Source organism: Artibeus jamaicensis, unplaced genomic scaffold, assembly GCF_021234435.1.
Source record: "Artibeus jamaicensis isolate MK-2021 breed Jamaican fruit bat unplaced genomic scaffold, CSHL_Jam_final contig_1998, whole genome shotgun sequence".
Lineage (NCBI taxonomy): Eukaryota > Metazoa > Chordata > Mammalia > Chiroptera > Phyllostomidae > Artibeus > Artibeus jamaicensis.
The window spans coordinates 1,187,748-1,210,263 of NW_026521407.1; the positions used below are offsets into that span (position 1 = coordinate 1,187,748).

At 58.7% G+C, this 22,516-nt stretch overlaps 1 protein-coding gene across 3 annotated transcripts; it reads right to left on the bottom strand.

Moving 5' to 3' along the window:
* Nucleotides 1-1,555: 1,555 nt before the first annotated feature.
* On the bottom strand, nucleotides 1,556-21,357 carry MLLT6 (MLLT6, PHD finger containing). Of its 3 annotated transcripts, none has more exons than XM_037149866.2 (20): nucleotides 20,917-21,357; nucleotides 19,645-19,724; nucleotides 19,143-19,197; nucleotides 18,753-18,862; nucleotides 17,718-17,821; nucleotides 17,368-17,461; nucleotides 14,964-15,134; nucleotides 14,243-14,341; nucleotides 11,640-11,859; nucleotides 10,620-11,234; nucleotides 10,019-10,200; nucleotides 9,682-9,790; nucleotides 8,358-8,424; nucleotides 8,033-8,178; nucleotides 7,154-7,351; nucleotides 6,963-7,051; nucleotides 5,515-5,864; nucleotides 5,010-5,100; nucleotides 3,682-4,038; nucleotides 1,556-3,148 (listed from the first exon to the last, which is right to left on the bottom strand). In XM_037149866.2, the coding sequence occupies exons 1-20, from the start codon at nucleotides 21,023-21,025 to the stop codon at nucleotides 3,107-3,109; spliced, it is 3,288 nt and encodes a 1,095-aa protein (XP_037005761.2). In that variant the 5' UTR covers nucleotides 21,026-21,357; the 3' UTR covers nucleotides 1,556-3,106. The 3 variants fall into 3 exon arrangements, with proteins under 3 accessions (XP_037005761.2, XP_037005762.2, XP_037005760.2); XM_037149867.2 differs by having other exon boundaries at nucleotides 11,721-11,859; nucleotides 14,964-15,137; XM_037149865.2 differs by having other exon boundaries at nucleotides 14,964-15,137.
* Nucleotides 21,358-22,516: the final 1,159 nt, after the last annotated feature.

Sequence of the window (22,516 nt, forward strand, 5' to 3'; positions counted from 1 at the left end):
CAGTTTGGGAAAGGGAAGTATGAAGATGACTCTTTTTCAAGCTGGCTTCTGGCTCTCTCCCCTCATCCGTCTAGGCCCTCTCTAGGAGAACTCCCCAGAACTCAGAGCAGGAAGGGCAAGGGTGCTTGCTCTCAACGGCTTCAAGGTAAGGGCACCTGGAGGCAGCGGAAGACCCAGGAGCCTGAGGGGAAAACTCACACACAGGAAACACTTTTTAAAAGCATCCCTTAAAGTGGCATTGTCTATGGAGAGAACCCATCAGCTCTGAGCTGAGGCAGTCAGTGCTAGATACCCTCCCACCCTGGACACACCCCTGCACTCACACCACACACACACACACACACACACACACACACACACACAGCCACACCCACACCCACACCAAGGTGGTACAGTGGAGGGGGAGAGCAGAGGACCAGAAGGCCAGGGTCCCGAGGGCAGCCCTGGCTCTTCCTGAGCCCATGCCCCTCCTCAGCGTGAAGGTATCACCTTTGAAGGAGGAACTGGCTCAAACAATCCGTACAGACAGGTCCCTTCGGGCTCTGACATCCACGCACTTGAGTTGTGACCTTGAGGCCAGACAGCGACTCTGCACGCACACCCCACTCGCATTTCCAGGCTGATAGTAACACATGGAGCTCTCAAACTTCACTTCTGCCCTGCAAACCACATCCTTCCCCTCTCTTAGACAGAGTGGTCTGCACACTTGCATCCCTCCCCACTCATCATCCAAATTCATCCTGCAAAAGGGGACTGACTCTGGGAACAGAGGATTAGATCAATATAGCCATTTCCCCTACACTGGGACCCTGCTCCTTCCTGAAGATCTCCAGACCTTATTACAAAGCTCCCGAAAAGATGAAAAGGTACTACCTCTCTCCTGCCCCACCCCCACCCCAGGGACAGCATCGGTCCATACCTAGCCTAGGTCTTCAAATCTAACCTGACCACCTGCTGCTGCACCCAGCCTGGGGAGAGCTGGGAAACACAAACTCCTGGAGATGAGAACCCCAAGCTCTCAGGTGCTGGGAGAGAGGAGGTCTTGTTTCCAGTGCACTAAATCATTTGGACCTCTCACTCTCTGCCACAGCAGCCTCGGGTGCATTTACTTCCCTTGCCCATCCAGAAGCTGAGCTCAGCTCGAAGTGGGTGGGTCCTGGGCAAGGGCACGGGTGTGAATGAACAGCTCTTCTAAGAGTCTCTGAAGGTATTTTTTTTCTTTCAGGGATTTGGGGGCAGGGAGTTAGATAGCTTAATAGATGAAGATTAATAAAATGCTGAATTCTATAATTTCTTTCTAACTGATATTTAGCATTAATAAAAAGTGAGTATTTCTGAGGTCATCACAACTGCCTCCCCCCCGCCCACCAAGCCCTTGCAAGTGCCTAAGAAATTGCCTCTGAAGGATTCCCACCCCCCTATTATCAGTTCCCTAACATCTTACAAAGTCTTATCAACAGTCATATTAATATTATTTTCAGTTATCAGAAAAAAACCAGTTGAGCAGCACAGGCAAAAATATATCTGCACTACGTTTCTGTCATTGCCAAAAATATACACATCTTCTTTTCTTTATTAAAAAAAAACCAGCAACAACAAAAACCCAAACAGAAACACACACACACACACACACACACACACACACACATGCAGAGAGACTGACGAGACAGGAGCACCAGGGAGAGCTGGCAGCGCCTCCTCCTGGCACCGACCCCAGTGCACCCGAGACAGACACAGGCCTCAACCCTGCCCCTCTCCTGGCCGCCCCACTGGCCCCCAGGCCTTTGCCACCAAAGGCTCTGGGCAGGTGGGGACTTTTTAAGGTGAGAATTAAAGTGTTGCCCACTATATCCTGGGGGAAATCGCTGGTGGGTGAAGGGACGATTGTGGGGTCAGGATAAGCGTTAGTCTCCCCTGGGTGCTGGGGGTAAGGTGTAGGAAGTGGGCGGTCTAATTCCAGGAGGGAGGCCTTCCCTATGGGAAGTGACTTTGCCCTCCCTTGCCCTGTACCCCAATCCCTGGGGCTCCCCTTGTGCCAGGGAAGCAAGACCACCTATCAGTGGGGAAGAAGGAACTCTGAGGGGCCGCTAAGACTGTATGGGGTCTGGGGAAGGGAAGGCAGGACATTACCCTGATTCAAAGCCCTCAGCCCCCAGTTTCTCTCCTATACTGGAGTACCGTTCTGGGTTTTGTTAACCACCCATGCCCTGCAAAGGACCACAGTTGGTGAGGTGGGGAGGGTGCAAACAAGAGCTGGGAAACCACCCTCTGAGAGCTGCTCCTATCCCTGCCCTTGGCTGCCCGGGTAGAGGGGGAGACAGACAGACAGACACAAACACACACACACACACACACACACGCTCTCTGAGTCAGGCAGCTAGCTCCATCTCCCCACCCTCGGCACTCCTAAATCCAATAGTGCAAAAAGGGGCAGGGTGCCCAGGGGCTGGGCCTCTCCCTCCCTGCCCTCCCCCAATCCATCACTGGGCACCCCCCCGCCCCAGAGGTGGGGAGGCTTGGACTGCATCTGAGGCCATCCTGCCCCTTCCTTAGCCCCCCAGTCTATGGGCTTTTACAAGCTCAGCTTGTGACCCTTGCTGGGGGAAAGGGGACTGGTGAGAAACAGTCCAAGGGATCCCTCCTGCCATCTGCCGAGCTGGGCAGACGCTGCGTGTACAGTAGGGCCACCGCATCTCCCACAGCAGGTTTCTGCACAGGGGCAGGCCCAGGGCCCGTCCTCCGCTTCTCCCACCCAAGTGCTGATCCGTTTTATGTGGGGGGTCCAACCACCCCCCACTCACGCCACATCCCACTGTGCTCTCCGGGGGATCTCAGCACATTTGCTGAGAGTAGGTGGGCTTGGAGCCTGTCCTCCCTCTGAGCTCCCCACAAAGGGTGAGGGCGGAGGGATACGGGGGCCAAATGGATGGAGCCCCCTCTCGGTCTCAGTCCATAGGACCAGGTGCACCCCACACTCCCCAGGTCTCAGCACGCGCTCTGGGCCAGGACTCTCCAGTGTCTGGGCGCAGGTGCCTGCTCCAGGCTAGGGTCCCCTCAGACCAGGGTTGCCCCTTCACTTTAGGGGTCAAGAGGGGTGTGGGTAGATTTAGCCTTTTTCCTGGTTGGCTGAGGCTCCTTTGTCAGCGGTCTGGAAAGAGAGGAAGGGAGGCTGGGGGTTTGGGCCATGTCTGGTGCTAACACCTAGCTGAGAACAGCTCCTCAAGCCAGGAAAGCATTTGCAGGGTGCAGTGAGGGAGTCGGGCTGAAGATCCTGGGCCTGGGCTCTGGCAGGTGCACACCAGCCAACAGTGTGTTGTGTTATGTGTGTTGCCCTGCACAGGGTGCCTGGCTAGGCGGATATGCGCCAGCTGAAGCCACCACCCTGCGCTCTGTATGCCCTCAGAGGGAGAAGGGAGGGCCTTTCTGGAAATGGCCCACCCAGAGTGAAAATGACCTTTTCTAATTGGTCTTCCCAGAGGAATGCTGTGTTCTAACTGGTCCCTGATCAGAGTGCAATGTGCTAGCAGAGACCCTGGGTCTGGAGCAGGGTGCTTTGCTGACCTATGTGCCGCTTCCTTCCTCTTTCTGATGATGCATCTCATCTGATGATGTACCTTCTGATGTTCCACCTCTGCCCCTCCCGGAGAAGGAAGACAGGACAGCCCCGGACCCCTTACTCACCCCTCCTTTGGGGCCACTGCCACTGCTGTCTGCCCCAGACAGGCTGAGGAAGGGGTTGGTCTGAGCAGTCAGGACTGGAGGACCGCCTGCTGCAGCTACCGCTGCGGCTGCAGCTGCTGCGGCCATGAGACTTGTGTTGTTGCCCAGGGAGGGAGCCACCAGGGCTCCTGCGGGCAGCAGGGGTGGGGCAGATGCTGTGGGCAGCAGGCCAGGAGTGCCAGTGGACAGCAGTGGGGTGGAGCTCCCTGCTAGCAGGCTGGCCATGGGCAGCTGGGAGCCCCCAGCCATCTGCAGCCGCTGCAGCTCCCGCTTCTGCTGGATCTGCTGGATCATTTGGTAGACAACGGTCTGGTGTTCCTGCAAGTGGGCCAAAGTGCTCACTGGCCAGCAGCCCCCAAGGCCCGCTTGCCCTGCTCGGCACAGGCCCCATCCCTTCCGAGTAGAAGCAGAAGATGGTCAAGGTTCTCTTGTCTCCTACTCCCCACTCTAGGCCTCAGTCTCCCCACCTGGACACGGACTCAGCTGCGCACCATCAGTGTCCGTCAAGTGGGCCATACTAGTCGGGCACAGGGTGTTTAATATCCCTGGCCCCGCCCCGCTCGACTCCCTAAGTCAGTTCCTCAGTCGCTATGACAACGACAAATGCTCCCAGGGGTGGTAAGACCCCAAATTGAGAAATACTAAAGTAGGTCAAGTTTTCAACTCCCCATCTTTTTTGTTCTTTTTTTAATTTAAGATTCATTTACTTTTGCTTTGAGCAGGCAAAGCATTTTCAAGTAATCTGAAAACCAAACCAATACATCAAATTTCACCTTAGGAAATCTTGGTTCTGCCCTCGTTCTTATCTGGCCCCTATAGGTCACCAGTTGAATTGGTTTCTTGTCTCTTTCTAATGTTTCTTTATGTGAAAATGAATTTTTAAAAACGACTCCCTCCTTTTTGAAAGGCACAACTCACTTTCTCCAAAGAAGATCTTAGCAGAGCCCAACATAAAAGGCAGAGTCACGAGGTGCTGCTCTGGTTGAGGGCGTTACCTGCTCAGCCACCCCTCCACACGGGCTCTGAGTCCCCCGCCCCCTGCCCCAGACCCTTAGAGCTGGGGTTGGAGATGCTGGAAGACTGGCGGCTAGCATGCCCAAGGCCTAGGAGCCCCTGAGAGCAACCCTCATCCCCCTCATCCCCCTCATCCCATAGGGGACGCTCCAGTGCCACCAGTGCAATCTCAGCCCAGCCTGGGGCTGCCCCTGTTCTGAGACGGGCCCTTCTGTCCTTCCGGCAGAGCAAGGTGCTCTGCCAGGGGCTGGTGGCCTGGGAAGGGAGGGCATTACCGGGGTCAGCTGTGGGGAGGCCAGGAGCTGCTGGAGCTGCTGGAGCTGCTGCTCTTGCTGCTGCAGGAGGTGTCTCTGCTGCTCTGTTAGGCTGTGCAGGGGACGAAACACAGACCATAAGGAAGGACAGGGAGACACTCCCCCCAAGTTCCCAGACTCCCTCATGCCTAGGTGGAGAAAGGCGGGGATGTGCGATTTCAGAGAACTACAGACACACAGACTGAGCTCAGAGAGTACAGCAGGAGACAAGCTAGAGGGAAGAACTCCCCCAGAAGGAAGACCTCGACTGGGGCACAAGAAATAAACGGGCGGGTCCAGCCGAGAGCTGCCATCCAGAGGCGCTCCCGTCTGACACCCAGGGAGCACCTGGGGCCCAGAGCCGACTAGATGCTCAACCGGGTACGATTGGAGGGCGTTTTTTCCCTTCGGGGGACTGTGGGTGTTTGGGGCGAGTCCCTCCCAGAGCCACCTCCCATTCCATTCCCCAGGCCGAGCTCTCCCTCACCTGTTGAGACAACCTGGCAGCTGCAGCGTAGGGGCCCCACCAGCCTGGCTCAAGCCTGCAGGGTTGGGGGCAGCAGCCCCATTCAACCCTCCCAGGAGCCCATTGAGGGGCAGGGCCCCACTGCCCGCCAGCCCCCCCAACAGCCCCTCAGCCATGGGCATAGCCCCCAGCCCCGCTGCCCCTGGTGCCCGGCCCAGGCCGTTCTGTGGCTGGGGCGGGAGTGGGGCAGGGGCCCCAGGCAGGGCCAGGGGCAGGGTGGCAGGGCTCTGCTGGAGCAGGGGCAGCGGTGGGGGCGTGCTGTGGAAGGACAGCGACGAGCTGCTGCGGCTGGGGCAGCCTGAGTGTGGGTCCTGGGGAGGGAGGGGGAAGGGAGGGGTCAGAGGGCAGGGGGCCAGCACGGTCTCTCTGGCCCCCGGCCCAGCACCCACCAGCATTCTCACAGAGCACAGCCACCCCACCTCACCCCCGCCTGAGCCGCCCACGAGGAGAAAGTGAGGCCGAGGGATTAAGGCGGAGAAGCCCACATATCTTCGCAAATTCTGTTTACAGACCGCTTCCTAGGGGCCCAGCACCTCTCGCTATCTTTGTTTAGCACTAAACATCAATGGTGGTGGCGAGCGCCTGGTGAACCAGAACTGGGGTTCAGTGCTTGGCCTGCACTGTCTCGTTATTCCCATTCCACAGGCGAACCACCGACTCTTAGGGAACTGCAGACGCTAGAGTGGAAGGCTCAGGTTCAAACCCTACGACCACAACTCCGTGGTGCGGGCAGCTTTTCCGCCTCCATCTGTGCACTCATAACATGGGGATGAGGGTAGTACCTATGCCACAGTGGAGACTGCACAAACCAGTGCTTTAAAAGTCTCAGCACAGGACGTGACAAGGGGCAAGTGTGCAATATATTAACTAATATTAGTTACGATGGCAGTTATTGCCCAAGTCCCAGTAAGTAGCAGGGAGAACGGGAACCAGGTTGCTGGATTTCAGTAACACCCACGATGCCACATCGGTGACTGTGACTGCAACCTGCACCAGTCACACGGGGATCCTTCCGGGTGAGGCACTGCAGTAAACCCTTCCCCAGGACTTCCCAGAGGCCCTCCCTAACCAGAAGAATCCCAACTGCCATTCTTCCTCACGGCCTTCAAGTTATTTGCTTCTTAGTACTTTTCTCTCTTTGCAATTATTGTTTTCTTGGACTTAGCTTATCTTCAGGAGCAGGACTAAGACCGGTTTGCTCAATTGATTGCTTTGCTGCTGCCTGGCACTAAGTAGACACCTCGTAATTGTTACTTATCTAACAAGGAAGGGATTGATCAGTCAACTCATTGCTCAGCCAATCACTTCACTGTTGGGACTTCACTAGCTGCAGGGTGGAGGTTGGGCTGCAAGGCCCTTGCACCTTCCCGCTTCTGCCCTGCCCTAGTGCCCCTCCCCGCCGTGCCCACCTCAGAGGACGTGGACAGCGAGTTGTCCAGGCCGAGACTGTTCTTCCCTGGGGGGCTCTTGCTGGTGCTCAAGGAATCGCTGCTGCCGGCTGAGGGAAGGGGATCAGGAAAGCAGGTCAGGGCTGATGTTGGGGCTCGTTCTGGCTGCCCAGCAGAGGCCCCTACTCCAGGGCGGGGTGGGCTCCTTCTACCTTGGGGAGGCAGGCCATAGGGTCCAGGGACAGGACCATTGGCCGCAGGCAGGACGGCGGGCAGGGCAGGGAAGGGCACAGAGAGCTGCACATTGAGAATCTGCAGCCGCTCCTTCTTGGCCGTTAGGCTCAGGATCTGCTCCTGAAGCCGCTGATTTTCCTTCTGCAAAGCATGCAGCGCCTTCAGCATCTCCACGACTGCAGAGAGAGGGCCAGAGTGCCTGAGCCCCACAGGCTAGCAGACGCCTGTAGGCTGGGGGCGGGGTCAGAGGGGCGGGGGAACCAAGGGCGGGGCGGGGGGGGCGGAAATCCCAGTGAGCAGCAGCAAGGGTGAGCTCAGAGAGGCGGGACCTGGGTGGGCAGCTAGAGGTGTAAGGACAAGGGGTAGGATATGAAGCTCTGTTGGAGGCTTTGTGATTGAGAGGGAAAGGGAGGGCGGGAGTTCAGGCTTAGTGAGGCATGGGCCAGAAGTAGGGCAGGGCCAAAGGCAGGCCCGGCAGGGGTGTCCAACCTTTTGGCATCTCTGGGCTACACTGGAAGAGTTGTCTTGGGCCATACGTTAAATACATTGGGACATGTAATCGCACACAAAAAAAACTTCATGCTTTAAGTAAATTTAAGATTTTGTGTAGGGCTGCATTCACAGCCATCCTGGGTTACCTGCAGCCTGCTGCTGCGGGCTGGACACCCCTGAAAGGGTTGGGGGAGCAGGTACAGAGTCTAGCAAGGGTTAAAGGTGAGGCTGAAGTTGGCAAGAGTTAGGACTGGGGCAGGGCCAAGGGGCAGAACTTTGAAGACTTTTGGGGACCTCAGGGGGAGGGGTGACTGAGTCTGGGGGTCCCAGGGCAGGTCTCCCAGCCCTGAGCCACCCCTTCTCACTGTTGACGCCGGCCTCGCCGTCGCCCTGCTTTTCCAGCAGCTGCTCCATGTTGGTTGTTCCGGGGGCCGTTGGGTCTAATTGGCCGCCCACACAAGGTGTGGACGCTGTCTGGTCGAAGAGTGCGGGGAGGCTGCTGATGGGGGACCTGGGGTCAGAAGGGAACACCCGGCTCAGGTTTACCTTATGCCCCCACTCCAGTCTCTGTTCCTCCCCTCCTCACCTTAGGGGTTCGTCACCTCCTTCTGCACCCCACCCCCTCCTGTCGGGGTATCCCCCCAGTCCCCGCTCCCAGACCCTCCCCCAAGCCACCACCAGCTCCCTCACATGGAAGACAGACTCTCTTGGGGGGAGGTCCCCCGACACCGGAAACTGCAGTCCTCCAGGTCTGGCTCTTGGAAGGAGAAAGGGGGCAGGGATCAGGGAGGGATAAAGGTGCCATTCGGCCTCAAGGTCCCCACCTGGGAAGTGGTGGGACCTGGAACCTTACGGCACACCTCTTCCCCAGGACCTCCCCCACTCAACCGGCAGTTGGCGCTGGCAGCACTGGCACGGGGACCGGCTCCTTGGGAGGTAAAGCCGTGAATCTGGTCCCCTCCTTTTCTCTAAGCGTAGACTCCTGCTGCCTGGCTACTTCCAGATCCACCTCCCAATTTCTCTCCTGGAAGCTTAATGCTGTAGAAATTTGGGGCCTAGACAGTACTGGGTTGAACTCGGAGCTGACGCTTGCTGTTAATTTGGGCTTGAAACTAACCTCTGAAGTGATTATGATTAAAATAAAGCAATAACCCTGGGTGATGTGGCTCAGTGGATTGAGTGCCTGAATGTGAACTAAAGTCACTGGTTTGAGTCCCAGTCAGGGCACATGCCTGGGTTGTGGGTCCAGTTGGGGCGTGAGACAACTGATCAAGGCATGTCTCACTCATCAATGTTTCTCTCTTTATCCCTCCCTCCCTCTCTTAATATTTTTAAAAATAATGTAATAAATATGAAATGTCAAGCCCTTAATGATTGCAGCTACTATGTTTGTATGACATTATATTCATAAACTCACAAATTAGGTGGCAAAACCCTTGACCGGGCCACGGAATTCCGGTTTAGGTCTACCTAAAGGGCTGGCTGGGCAGCAGGCCCCACCCCCTAGCTGGCCGGGTGGTATCTCTGCACCAATCAGCTTTCTGGGACTAAATTAACTCCCCAGGCAGAGGGTGGGGCTATCGTGCTCTTCCCCTTTAACTCCTTCCTAAAGAGAGCAGGTTGTCCTGCTGGTGGCACTCTGTAACCCCTAACACAACTCCCTGAGGCCAGCCCGGCCATACTGTGGGGCTGGGAGAACTGGGGCTGGAGTGAGGGGCCAGAACTTGAGTCCTGGCCCTCTTTCTGCCTAATTCACCTGCCTTGAGCATTAACCCATCTTTCTCCTGGGAGGTGGAGCAGTAGTAATTCTCCCTTCCTACTCCACCCCTCACCCGGTTTTAACCTGGAAGTGCACCCTCATTTGCTGTGTGTGAAATTCTGTTTGCAGAAGGAGCCATGGCCAACGGGAAGGAGCAGCCAGAAACCCTGTCCTTTTTGGGGGGATGACATGCAGGAGATGGGCACCCCTCAGGCCTTAGGGAAGAAAGGGGAATGGGGTCAGAGACTCACATACCTGTGTGGCTGCTCTCGGCTTGGGTAAGGAGGGGGTTAACGACACCCATAGGGGTTCCAAAGATGTGGGCAGAAGGGAGGCTGAAGGTAGAGCCAGCCAGAGAAAACACCTGAGGGAAAGGAGGTAGAGTCCAGCCTGGCGGTTATTCTCGGGTCTAGGGCACAACTGTGTTTACCGGGTGGAGGGGACCAGGTGTGCTGGGGAGGAGAGAGGACCAGAGAGGGAGATGTTCTGGTAATCAAGCCCAGTATCTCAAGTTTCCACAGAGGGCTGGGGTCTCGGGCAGCCTGTCCCCCACCTGCCCAGGGTTGGAGAAGCCCAGGAGTTAAGTCCTCACCTGAGTGGTGGAGATAGAAGCAGAAGAAGAGGGGAGGGTGCTGGTGAATGGGGAGCGGCTGAGCCGGGGCAAGGCGGAGGTCCCTGGGGGCCCCAGCAGGCTGGAAGACAGGGGGGTGCTGCAGACAGCTCGCAGCATCCCACCACCGTGGGAGATGGGGTCCTTATTACTGGTGTAGATGCCTATGTGCACAAGGACACAGAGGGAAGCGTACAGGGACTCCAGTGGCTAGGGGAGCCCACCCCCCTGGATCACTCCCCTGGATCTCGCCACACACACCAAGTCTGACCTCCTTGCCCAAAACGGTGTCACTTCTTGCCTGAGTGGTACCTGCTTGACCTGTCTGCTCACTAGACTGCCTTGCTGGACCTGGGGGATTCCTCTTTTCTAATAATCCAATCAAAACTTTGTCCTACTGACAATCTGACACTCTCTCCTACTGCAATCATGCAGAAGATGAGTATGGGCAAGTGTCTTAAACGTGACTGTCACTTCCATACTTTATCTCTGTCCTTTTCCTTCTAACTACATGTTCAAGACTCTGTCCCCTCCTTAGACTGGCTGGGCCCTCAGGTGCCCTTCATCCCAAAGGGTCACTAACCTGCCCCTAGCAGGGGGGACTCCAGGCTCAGGCTGGGCAGGCTCCCAGAAGGCCCAAAGGTGCGGGAGGCCAGACCACCCAGGCCAGAGCTGACCAGGGAACCTCCTGAGAAGGGTGAGGCAGCAGTGGCAGTAAAGCCAGCCAGCTGGGCACCAGGCAGGGAGGGGGCAGGTGGGGCCCCAACGCCCTCCTCGGTCCGGCTGCCCTTGGGACGGCCCGGCCCATGTCGACTCCTCTTGCTGGCTTTGTGCTTCTTCTCCTTCAGGCCTGTCTCAGGGGTCTCCTCAGCCGGCGCAGAGGCGGCGCTCAGTGTGGGCATCCGCTTGTGGGTGCCTGCTGAGGTCCCGGACCCTGAGACGTGGGGAGACTTATAGTCCCCAGGGGATGGTGCCCGGGTCCGGCCTGAGCTGGAGGTGGTGGTGGAGAAGCGCATGATGGGCCCAAAGCCAGAGAAGACCACCTTCTGCTCAAAGAGGTCAGCCTTGGGGGGCTCAGGGGCTGAGGGAGAGGGGGGAGCTGAAGGGGTGGGGGCTGTGGGCTTGGAGTACTTGTCCTCCTCTGGCTGTTCCAGCTTGGGGAAGGCAGAGAAGTCAGGGGAGCTCTGCAGGGATGACACTGCACAGAGGGAAAACGGAGTTACAGCTGGACCCCGGGCCCCCCACTCCCTCCCGCTCCCAAAGTGCACCAGTGGGAGGGAGCTCTGGTCAGGGGTTGGGGAAGCCTGGTGTCCTGTCTCAGCTCAGCCACTGTCTCTGTGTCTTGGGATGGGTGTACCCTCCCTCCCCCAGCTTCCCCACTTATGATAAGAGGGAGGAAAGCAGGGTTCCAGCTCAAAGGGAAGGGTTGACGGGAGGGTTTGGAGAAGTGTAACTTGGTGGGGATCCCCCATCTTTAACCTGAACCAATTTGAAAAGCAAATGAGATGCAGACCAATATGCAAAGGACCTTGCCAGAAAAGTTCAGGGACAAAGACTGTCCGGTTCCCAGCCTCCTCCAGGAGGCTCACCTGCCCACACTCACCTGCAGGCTGGAAGGGCCCCCCAGAGGAGGAAGAGGAGGAGGAGGAAGAGGAAGAGGAGGTGGAGGTGAAACTGCTCACACCTTTCCCACTGCTCAGCTTCTTCCCCTTGTGACTCAGGCTATGGCTGGAAGACTTTTTCCCCTTTGAGTCTCTGTTGCTCTCAGAGGTCTCCTGAGTGCTGGCCTCATGGTGGGAGGAAGAGGAAGCTGAGGAGGAGACCTGAAGAAGGGGGCAGAGAGGAAGGCTTGAGACCAGCTCTCTGGGCCTGGGTTCACACGGCGAAGGGGTGCAGCAGGAGCACACAGGACCTGGCGCTCTACTGGGAGGGCCCAGAATTAGCTTCAGGTGGGACTTTGGGCAAGTAAATGGTGGTGAGAGCCTCTAGACCTAGGAGGTGGGCAAAGGAACTTCCAGGTGTGAGCAGAGGTGAGCAATCTGGACCCAGGAAGCTGCCTGTCCTTTATCTCAGGTGGGGGAGAGATGCGCACAGTCCCAGAATCTGTACTGATGTCCCTATTTTGCTGGCTCATTGAAGAAACACTCGGACAGGCCCCAGAGGACTGGGCTTATGCTGGGAAGTGGCACGGGCAGGACAGAGGACGGCCCTGCCTGCATCCTGGGGCCCTCCGGCCACTGCCACTCCCTCCCTGCTCACACCAAGCTTCAGCCCCCCGGCAGACACCCTGTTCCCTGGCCACTTCGTGCCCCTCCTGGACAGCCTGAGCCTGCAGTGCCTAGCCCTCTGCCGGGGAGCCTGTTCTTACGCTTCCTGGAAAACTTATCCTTGAAAATCCAGCTCAACAGTTCCCTCTTTCATGAAGCCACCCTGGACACCTGGGATGGAACAAGTCCCTCTGTCCTCATTTCCTGGCACTGTGTACCCACATCTACTGTGTGGACAATTGCCACACTGTACTGTCATATCTGGGGTCCCCAGTAACCTTTCTGAGGGTGGCTGGGCAGGGGCTGGAGGAGGATGGGCTCTGGCGGGCTCTGCCACTCACTGCCGTGTGTGTCGCACGGTCTCCCCAGCTCACTGAGCTTCAGGGTCCTTATGGGGCTAGTTGTGTCTGTCTGGGCAGTGACGAGGAGCACAATGCTAGGTGCACAGCATAGGGTGAAACCTGGTGATGACTCTGACGGCTGTGGCTGCTACTGATACACGGCAGAGACAATGTCTGTGGCCGTGAGGAGTCCAGGCCCTCGCTCAGACTGCATGAGTTCAAATCTTGACTCCACCACTTACTAGCTGTGCACTTTGAGGCAAATTACTTAAGGTCTCTGTACCTCAGTTTCTTCATTTATTAAACGGAGGTAATAAAATACCTTCTTCATTGGACTATTTTGAGGATTAAATGAGCTAATTCCTACACACCCCGTAGGTGGCCCTGTTCTAGAAGAGAGGCTGGTGTGTGGTGACTGACAATAGTTACTGCAGGGAAGGCGCCCCTCCTCCTGGTGGAGAGGAGGTGCTCGTAAGGGTGGGCCACAGCAGCACAGGCCAGGGGAGCGTGAGCGGGGCGAGAGCCACCCTGCACCGCCCTCCCTGGGGGAGCCCTTCTCTCCTCTTCCTCTTTGTTCTTTTAAACAGCTGGAGTTCTGAAGGCAGCCAGATGTGGTTCTGGGAGCAAGGGAGGAGAGGGGCGAGGGGGAGCTGAAATGCTGGGGGGGGGGAGGGGCAGAATGCTCCAACTTGCCCAGGGGAACACCCAGCCACCGGGGGTCTCCCGGGCCCTTGGTCTCCACCTGTCTGCAGGCCCCAGGGAAAGGTCAAAGGACAGAGACAACAAGCTTTTCCAGGTGAGTCCTGGGAAGCAGACAGGGCGAGGGCTGCTGGGACATCACCACAGTCTCGTCCCCTGGAAACCTCGCCCGAGCCTTCTGCTAAGATGCCCGGAGCTCTGCCAACCTTCCTGGGCGGTGGGGGTGAGTGGAGAATAACTGAGCCGGGAGGAAGCGGTTTCTCCAGGCCCCTGTGCACCTTCCCTGGGAAGGGCAGGCTGGAAGGAGGGACAGAGAGGGCCGCTCTGGCTTGGATTAGCGACTCCCTGGCCTGCCATTTGTTTATCCAGATGTTGCCCATTTCTGGAGACAGGCCTGACATACCACGCCCCTCCTGGGAAGGTGGGTGAGCAGGGGTTCAGGGTGTTGTCGGGGGCCTGCCACAGCCGCACTTTCAGCCCCTCCGACATGCACAGAGGAGGGTTCTGGTCAGGTCACAGGCTATGGGTGTCTTCCTGACGTGGGGGTGAGGTGCAAAGGGGCGGGGTGAGGGGAAGGGGTCCCCTCTACCTAGCTCTGGGGAACACGCCCGGGAGCTTGGAGCGCTGGCCCGAGCACTAGCCCCACAGCCAAGAGCCCGGTGCTGAGGCTCCGTGTCCAGATGGAGGCCGACGTGAACACCTGGCAGCCTGCAGGCCAAGTGGATGACCCCCAAGCCACCCCTGCCTTCCTGGTTGGCTGATGACTGTTGGGGCTGAGGAGTAGAGGGGGTTGAGGTGGGGAGCGCACCTGAACTTCAAGCGCCGGTGCCCAGGTCCCAGGCTCACCCCCACCCCCTCCCTCAGCCGTGGCCATCCCTCCTGGGTGTGCACAGCAGTACCTTGTCGGCAGTGGGGACCACAGGTGGGCTGAGGATGCTGGGGGGTGACTCAGGCCGCTTCTTGTGCTTCTGTTTAAGGCGTTCCTTGTCCTTTCGACTCTGGGGAAGGACAGGTGACCAGATGTTAGTGTTGGGGGCACCCTCGGTAAAGAGGACACGCGCACATGGGGAGTGGACGGCGCTCGAGCAGGGCCCCGGGGCACTTCTCTGCCTGTGGAGGGCCTGGGAGGCTGGCTGGACAGGAGCGGCTCGGGCAGGCTCCTCTGAGAGCCAGCCTGTCCCGTCGCCACACCAGTGACACAGCACCACACACGCGAGCATGACCTGCAGGAGTGCCTGCCAGGGACTCGGAGCTGTGGAGGGGGGTGGGAGCCGGTGCACAGTGACATGAGACATGAGGGGACGCAGGCAGGCACACTTAAAAAGTGGACTGACACAAGGCTGGAGTGTGGGAGTGTGTGGGGCCACGTGTGGGGGGCTCTGGGGACACTTGTGTCGTGGGGAGGTTACTGGCAGAAGCACCCAGACACAAAGAGCCCCGGGGAAGCCAGGCTCTCACCTCACCCTCCGTGGTCCTGTGTGTTACCGTCTTGGCCCCCTCCCCCCCTCAGTGGCCTCAGAGAAAGGGAGGGGGCAGGCCCCAAGGCCTTGGGGGCACCTGTGGTCGGGTCTTGAAAGAGGTGTGAGTTTGAGAGTGTGCTCGGCACAGGGAGATTTTTACCTTCTTCTGTCCCCTCTCGTGGTGGGAAGGGTGCTTCTCTTGCTGGGTGGATGGGGAGGCTGACCGGCTCCTCCGGCCCGTGATGAAGCCGCTGCCACCACCCCCTGTGTTGCTGCCTCCTGCTCCTGCCCCTGCCCCTCCGCCTGCCCCGCTGCTGCTGTGCCGGGAGGTCTTCTGGGGAGAGAATTAGGAGGGGTTGCCAAATTCTCCTCTCATTAGCTTAGAAAAAGGTCCTTGAAGGTGAAGGAATCCTGGGGGCCAGTCCCCCTGCCCTGCCTGTCACTGAGAGGACCTTGTGTTCTTAACAACCCTCTGCCCCACGGAAGGGCACTCCCTTGGCTTCCCCCAGCTTCTCCGGGGCACAGACTTGGCAACTGAGGCCCAGAAGGGACAGGACTGTTTTTGCGACAGCAAAGCACGTGGAGGTAGGACTGGGCCTCGCTCCTTGTGCTCCACCCTCCTCTTCCCACGGTGCCCTCCTGGCCCATGACAGGCAGCCTGAAACATGGCCCACCTCTGCCTCGTTTCCTGGGGTGGAGGATGTGCAGGGGACCTTTGTGGGAGCCCTTCCTCCTCTGCACTCCACACTCCATCCTGCCCTCAGGACACTTCACCCCAGCCATCAGCCCTTCTCCCTCCTTCCTGCCCCCCCCCCAAACACAGTGGTCCCAAAGGACTGCTGCCCTTAAGAAGGGGGAAGCAAACATCCAAGCAAAAACCCAAATGATCCTCATGCTGCCCCCCCTCCCAGCCAGGGCCTGCTCCTTCCTTCCCCTCGCTGCTGATGGGCTCCCCCGGCCCCGTCTGATGGCTTCACCTCTCCCAGACTTGCAGCTGCTCCCTCTAAGGTCACCCACCACCTCCCAACTGCCAAACCCGAGGACGGATTTCAGACCTGACCTGACCCAATCTCGCCCCTGGGCACTGCTTACCACGCCAAGCTCTTAAGACTCTCCCATCTACAATTCCCTCACGCCTGGTCCCATCCTACCCTGGTGGGCACCTGGGGATTCTAGCCTCAGCCTTATATACCTGAGACTGGCACTGTCACCCTGCCCAGGGGGTCTGACAGCCACCAAACCTAAACATTCCCACTTGGCACCTCCTATAAACCAAACTGAGCTCCCTACTTGTCCGAAGTCATCCGCAAACCCTGAAGCCAAGGTGACCATACAACCCAATGTGCATCAGGACACAGCTGGATGTGCAAGGGGCAACTATTAGCAATCACACCAGGACAACAGACACACACTGGGACTGTCCAGGGTAGCCTGGGGCAGATGCTCGCACCACGCAAGCCTGCTGCACCCCTGTCCACAGCTGCCCCAGGTGCTCAAGCCTCCTCCCCCATCCCCCACCCTGAGAGCTGGGACCCATATACTGCCCTCACCTACCCCTTCTCAGCTACCTGCCCCCACAGGCAAGCCTACCTAGCAGCATTCTAGAGTCCAGCCTTATCCCTCCATCCCTCCCCCCCCCAGCCTTCTGCAGCTGTCCCCTGGTTGCCAGCTTCAGGATCCAGCTTCCCAGTGCCTGCCAGGGTCATCTTCCCTACAAACAAATCTGATCATGTTACCCTCCCCCTTACATGCAACCTTACGAGCCCGTGGCCGGGGGGTGAGGTCCAAGCTGTGGCCCCTGTCAGCCCACAGCCCACCTCTCCAGGACACCCCAAAGCACCTAAACACGCAGGTCTCTCCACACATGAGGGAGCACCCCTTTTCCAGCCCCTCCTTGGCCCCCTGAAGCCTGGGTGGAAGGCAGCCCAGGCAGCTCATCTCCTGCCTCATCCCCACAAAACACACTGTCCTGCTGCTCCCAGAATTCTCTCCTTCCTCTCAGGACCTGGCCCATTCTGGTCCTTCCGCCTGGGGCTCCTTGCTCTGTCTTTACTTGGCAGGCTCCTGCGGAGCTTCCAACCAAACTGCCTGTTCTGAACTCCAGGTCCTGGAGTTATGTGCTGTAAGATGAGGTACGTACCTGGGTGGGTCTTAGTTTACTCATCTGTAAAATGGGAAAACACAGCACATCTAGTTCTCAGGGTTGTTGGGAGGATCATGCAAAATAACCCAGGTGAAGAACTTGGTACAGAGGTCGGGGCACAGTGAGGCCCCCCCATCACATGTTGGCTCTTCCTGTTCCCACCTCCATCAGCTTCTGTGCCACCTCCTCCTGGAAGCCTCCCAGACAGACAGGCAGGGTCTGAGCTCCGTCTCCCGGGACGGACTGCTTGGTCTAACTCTGATTCGAGGTCCTCGGGCTACACTTCAATTTGTTCCTCAGGGCAGGGACCAGGTTCCCTCCACCCCCGTCTTCTCTGCAGGAGGCAGCAGCCTGGCCCAGCGCCCATGCCCTCTACACCGTGCCTGGCTGACCCGCTCACGCCCGGGCAGGTGAGACTCACCATCTTGCTGAAGTGGTATTTGCAGTAGCCACAGTACTTGACATTGTCAACCTCCAGCACTTCTTCCTCACAGAGCAGGCCTGCCATTTGGGCACTAACCGAGAGGGGTCAGCCTGAGAAGGGTGCAGCCACGAACCAGACCAGCCTCCTCCCTTTGACCCTCCTGGACCCCGCTGGGGCAAAGCCAAGACCATCCAAGGACGGCACTGTCATGACAACCAAAGACAGAGCAGCCGGGACCAGCCCACTGGACCACCCTCCCAGGTAAGCCTCGGAAGGGGTTGGTACAACGGCCCTGGGACCCCAGACAGCTTTGGAGCTGGAGGCGTGGGGGCTGACAGGGGTCTCACCAGGTGACATGGAAAGCTTGTCGACATCCGTGGCGGTTACAAGTCATGCAGGCTCCCGAGGCTGCCTTGCTCTCCCGGCCCTGCTCCTCGCAGATGTAACACGTCTGCGGGACACAGCGCAATGGTCCCCTCCTCCCTCCCACCTAAGGGACCCCTCACTCCCATCCTCTCCCTATCAACCTGGGGCAGCGCTAGCCAACAGCACTTCCTGCAGTGGTGAGGGTTCTACACTGCACTGCCCGGCACGGCGGCCATCAGCCACATGGGCTACTGGGCGCGTGAGCTGTGGCTGAGGAAGTGAATTTTAAATAGTATTTCATTCTAACTAACTTGCACAGCCACATGTGGCTGATGGCTACTGTGACAGGGAGCACAGCCCGTGGATGGTGAGCCCTGTGAGGCCAAGGCCTGTGCCCGCCTTGCTCACTCCTTCTCGCCTCTGACTAGAACCTGGAGCCCACCCTCCTCCAGGCTGGCTCCTCCTCCTCCGCCAGCCCCCTCCCCCCCGCCCCCGCCTAAATGTCCGTTCCCTTCGCCACCTATTTAAAGAAAGCGCCCCCCCCCCAGGCAGGCCTTATTTCAGTATGAGGTTTTCTCTACAGCCTTACCACAAACTTTATTCACTTTATTTGCCTGTTTATTGAACTTTACAGTTTCTCCACACAAGAGTCTGAGTTCCACAGGGTAGGAAGCACGCCCATCCCGATCAGCACTGAACGCTGTGCGCCTGGGGGCACCTCGCCCCGGGTGTAACACATAGTAGGTGCCTGGTGGCACCTCGCCCCGGGTGTAACACATAGTAGGCACTCTGTAAAGTGTGTTTAGGGTGCGAACAAATGAACTGCTCGCCAAGGTCTGCCCTCTGGCGGCACCTGAATCCCAGACCCCGAATGTGCTGTCAGTGAAAGGTGCCTGCTCACCTCCTGAGTTCTCTGCAAGTGGCTGCTGGGCAGCATCGAATTACACGGGACAGAGAGAGGTGGAGGGACCCAGCTAGGGAGGGGCCGGGGTGAGGGCACAGCAGGGGCCGCTGACCTTGTTGAAGCGATCGTGAGGCACGTACTGCAGCACGATGGGCTCCATGGTGAGCACGTTGGCAAACTGCACCTCGGGGATGTAGAGGGCGCACACCACGTGGGCCCAACCTGGGGCGGGGCGGGGCGGGCCGGGGCTGCGACGGCGAGCCAAGACGGAGACCCCGACCCGCACTGCCCCACACAGCAGACGGTCCCCTCCCCCGTGGCATTCCCATCAGATTCCAGTGCCAGCTGGGAAAGGGAGACGAAACACACACACACCCTGCCCTCCCCCCAACACACCAACACACATGCACTCCAACACACACCCACTCCTGCCTCCCCAGACCCTGCTCAGGGGACCTTGCTGACCTCAGCAGATGAGGCCTGGAGCTCAGGGCCTGCTCACCTCCATTGTCAGTCCTCTTCAATGCCCCGTCTTTGTGTGGGCACAGCTCACACCTCTGCCAAGGCAAGGGGCACAGGGATGGAGGGGAGCCTTTTCAAAAGGGGGTGGGGGTCTGCTGATCTGCCCTTCCCAACACATTCACAGGGCCCCAGGAGGAAATAAGCTGTCTATGGGGGAATGAGTTGGGGGTGCAGAGGGAACAGGACTGAGCTGGTAAGTGCTGAACATGGGTGATGGGAACATCAGATTCCTTGTAGTATTCTCTCTACTATTACGCGGGTTGGAAATTTCCCGTAATAAAAAGTTCAAACAAACAAGCAAACAAAAATAAAAGGCTCCTTGCCTGAGGTGGGGCAGAGAAGAGGGTGAGATGGGGTTGGTGATAGTGTTCAGGAAACAGGAAGTCCTGTGACAGTCCCACCCCAGTCTGAGGCTGAGTCCCCTGCCCTAACCAGGGGAGGTGCTCAGGTGTATGGGTGGGGGAGGGGAGCCTCAAACTCACCACCCTGGCTGCTCGCTCCTGAGATTCACATTTCCGGCAGAACCAGGGTCCAGTTGGCACCTGCACGATGCCATAGCAAGCTGGGGGTGGGGGAGGAGAGTCAGGAGCAAACCTGTCAACAGTGGCTTTCCCCGAGTAACTGGGGAAGGGAGGTGACGCTAAAGGACTAGAGACACTTCCAGTAGGGGGGGCTGCTCCCCTGTCTGGGGGCTCACTCACTAACCAGTAGGACCACAAATACCCAACAGCGCACAGGGCAGCCTTCAACCACACAACCAAACACTCCAAGCAGGGGCAGGAAGTCTGAGTCCTTGACCTTAAACTCTACAAGACCCTCCCCCATACCCTTTCAGGACCTGCTTCCCAACTTCTGCCAGAGATCATCAGAACAGAGAAAACTAGAGGGACATTACAACAGTCAAACACGTTTTTTGTTGTTATGGGGGGGGGGGAGCATTTCTTAAAGGGCCAGTAAGGGAAGAGGCGGAAAAGTTGGGGCTCCAAGGACCTCATCTTCAGCCTCTAACGGGGCAGGTCAAAAGTTAAGGCTGAGGACAGGTGCAGTACAGGTAACCTATAGGATAGTGGCGGGAAGAGCCGACAGCGACAGCATTAAGAGCTGTCCCAGGAAGGGGTGGGGGCAGCTGGCTGTGCCAGACAGGCGGGAGATGCCAGCCTGCACCCTCGGCAAGATTCCTCAAGGAGTTAACTCCCGAACCATGTGCTGCTGGGGGAAACTCCAAACCTCCCTCTTTTCGATTCCGGCCCCTTGCACAACCTCTCTCCTATCGGCAGCTCTTCCTCGGAGGATTTTAGGAGTCCCCTCTCCCCTGGGACCCGTCTCCTCTCTTCCCAATACGCTCCTCCCAGTATCCGGAAGCGGGAGGGGGGATGACTCCCCCTTGACCTCTCCCTCTGGGGGCCAGGACCAAAATAACCCGGCAGGAGGGGACACCTCTAAGGTAAACATTCTCCCAACAACCCCGACACTGACGGTGCGGGGCTCGGATAGTGCACTCATTGCCCCCTAGACTGTCTCCAAACTCCCTCAACTTGGGGTGGGGGGCGCAGAACTGGAACAATAGGCAAGAAAACAATGCCTGACCTGGTCCTCCAGGACAGGGCGGGGGGAGCCCCAGACACCTCCCAGCCCTTCAGGTGGGGTGGGGGAGGGGCGCCCGAGCCCCAGGAGGTCTCCGGAGGGCGCGGCTGAGGGCGCCCAGCGCACGCCGCCCCTGGGGTCCCGCCGCCCCCCGCGGGCCACCCCCGTACCTTGGTGGACAGCCACGCTGCACGCGTGCCCATCACAGTAGACCAGCGGGTTCTCGGCCCAGCCCCTCTCGTCCGAACATACGCAGCAGCCTCCTACCATCTCCTTCATACTCCCATGAGCTCCCTCCGGGGCTGGGGCGGGTAGCCGGCCGGCGGGGGTCGGGGGTCAGGGGGGGAGGGAGGGAGCGGGGGGCCGCGCGCCTCCTCGCTCCCTCCTCCTCCTCCTCCTCCACCGCCGCCGCGGCTTCTTTTCTTTGCCTCCTCCTTCCTCCTCCTCGGCGTCCTCCTCCTCCTCCTCTTCGCTCGCTTGGTCTGGCCGCCCCCCCCGCCGTGCTCTCGCCCTCATGCCCCGACGGGCCCCCCCGCCCCCCAACAATGAGACCCGAGCGCCGGGCTCACCCCCTCCGCGCCGCGCGCCCAGCTACCAGGGCCGCCCTGCCGCCGCGCAACCCGGGCCGGGCGGGGGAGGCGCCGAACGGCACATCGCGGGCGCCAGCCCCGAGCACCCCGCTCACGCACCGCCCCCCCGGCCTCCCTGCCCCGCCGCGGCAGCCATGGCCGCGCGCCTCCGCTCGCTCGCTCGCTCCCGGCCCGCCTGCCGCCCGCCGCCCGCCGCCGGGTAAAGTCTTAGGTTCAGGGAACAAAGCCTGGCTTGGTAGGGAGCTTTTCGCTCGCTCGCTCGCTCGTTCCACGCGAATTTTCCCTTATTCTTTCTCTTTCTGTAGTTCTTAGTTGGCGCTCCTGAGCCCTCCCTCTGCCGGTCTTTCGCTCTCGGCCCCGGGTCCGATTCTTCAGACTCCTCCAGGTCTTAGTTTCTGCGGCTGTTCTTCAACCCCAAGGAAACTTGGGAGTGGAGAGCAGGGGCAAGGGCGCTAGAAGAAGCTGGAGCGACGGGAGTCGCTCACCCCTCCGAGTCTGGGGGCTCTTTGCATGGCCGCCTGTGCGCTCTCTCCCCGGAGGTCATTCTGGAGAGCAGACATTGTAACACGCACAAGCGAACATTTGTTCATTCAACAAGTATTTATTGAATGCTGACTTTGTGCTGCCTCTGGGTAGAGCGGTGAACAAAACAGGTATTCCTGCCCTCGGGGAGCTTCCGGTCCAGTTCAAAGACACACACGCAGGGACTCATATAAACCTTAGAGGCACACCTTGGCACTCAGACACACTAATTCCCAGCCTCATCCAGCCACACCACCTGCCCCTCCCAGGGAGATAAAAACCCCAGGTCCAGCACAACAGGCGCGCTTAGAGACCCACGCGAGTTAGAGACTCACCCCTCACAGACAAGTTACACTTGACCTCTAGGCATGCACACGAACAACACAAAGTCACACACAGCACCCCCCAAAATGAAAGTCCTTGAAATTGAGTTTGGGAGGAAGTGAGGGGGGGTCAGGCCAAAGGCTTCATCCCCAAGATCTGTGTGGGCAAGAGGGACGAAATCTGACCCCCCCCCCCCGCCCAACTTCCTAAAAAGGGGTAGACGCCTGCAGAGACCAGAGGTCACTCTCCCTCACTGGGAGGTGGTGTGGCGGAGGAGAGAAGGCAGCTCGGGGAGGCTTCAGCGACACTTCAAAGACCTCTCGGCCGGGGAGGC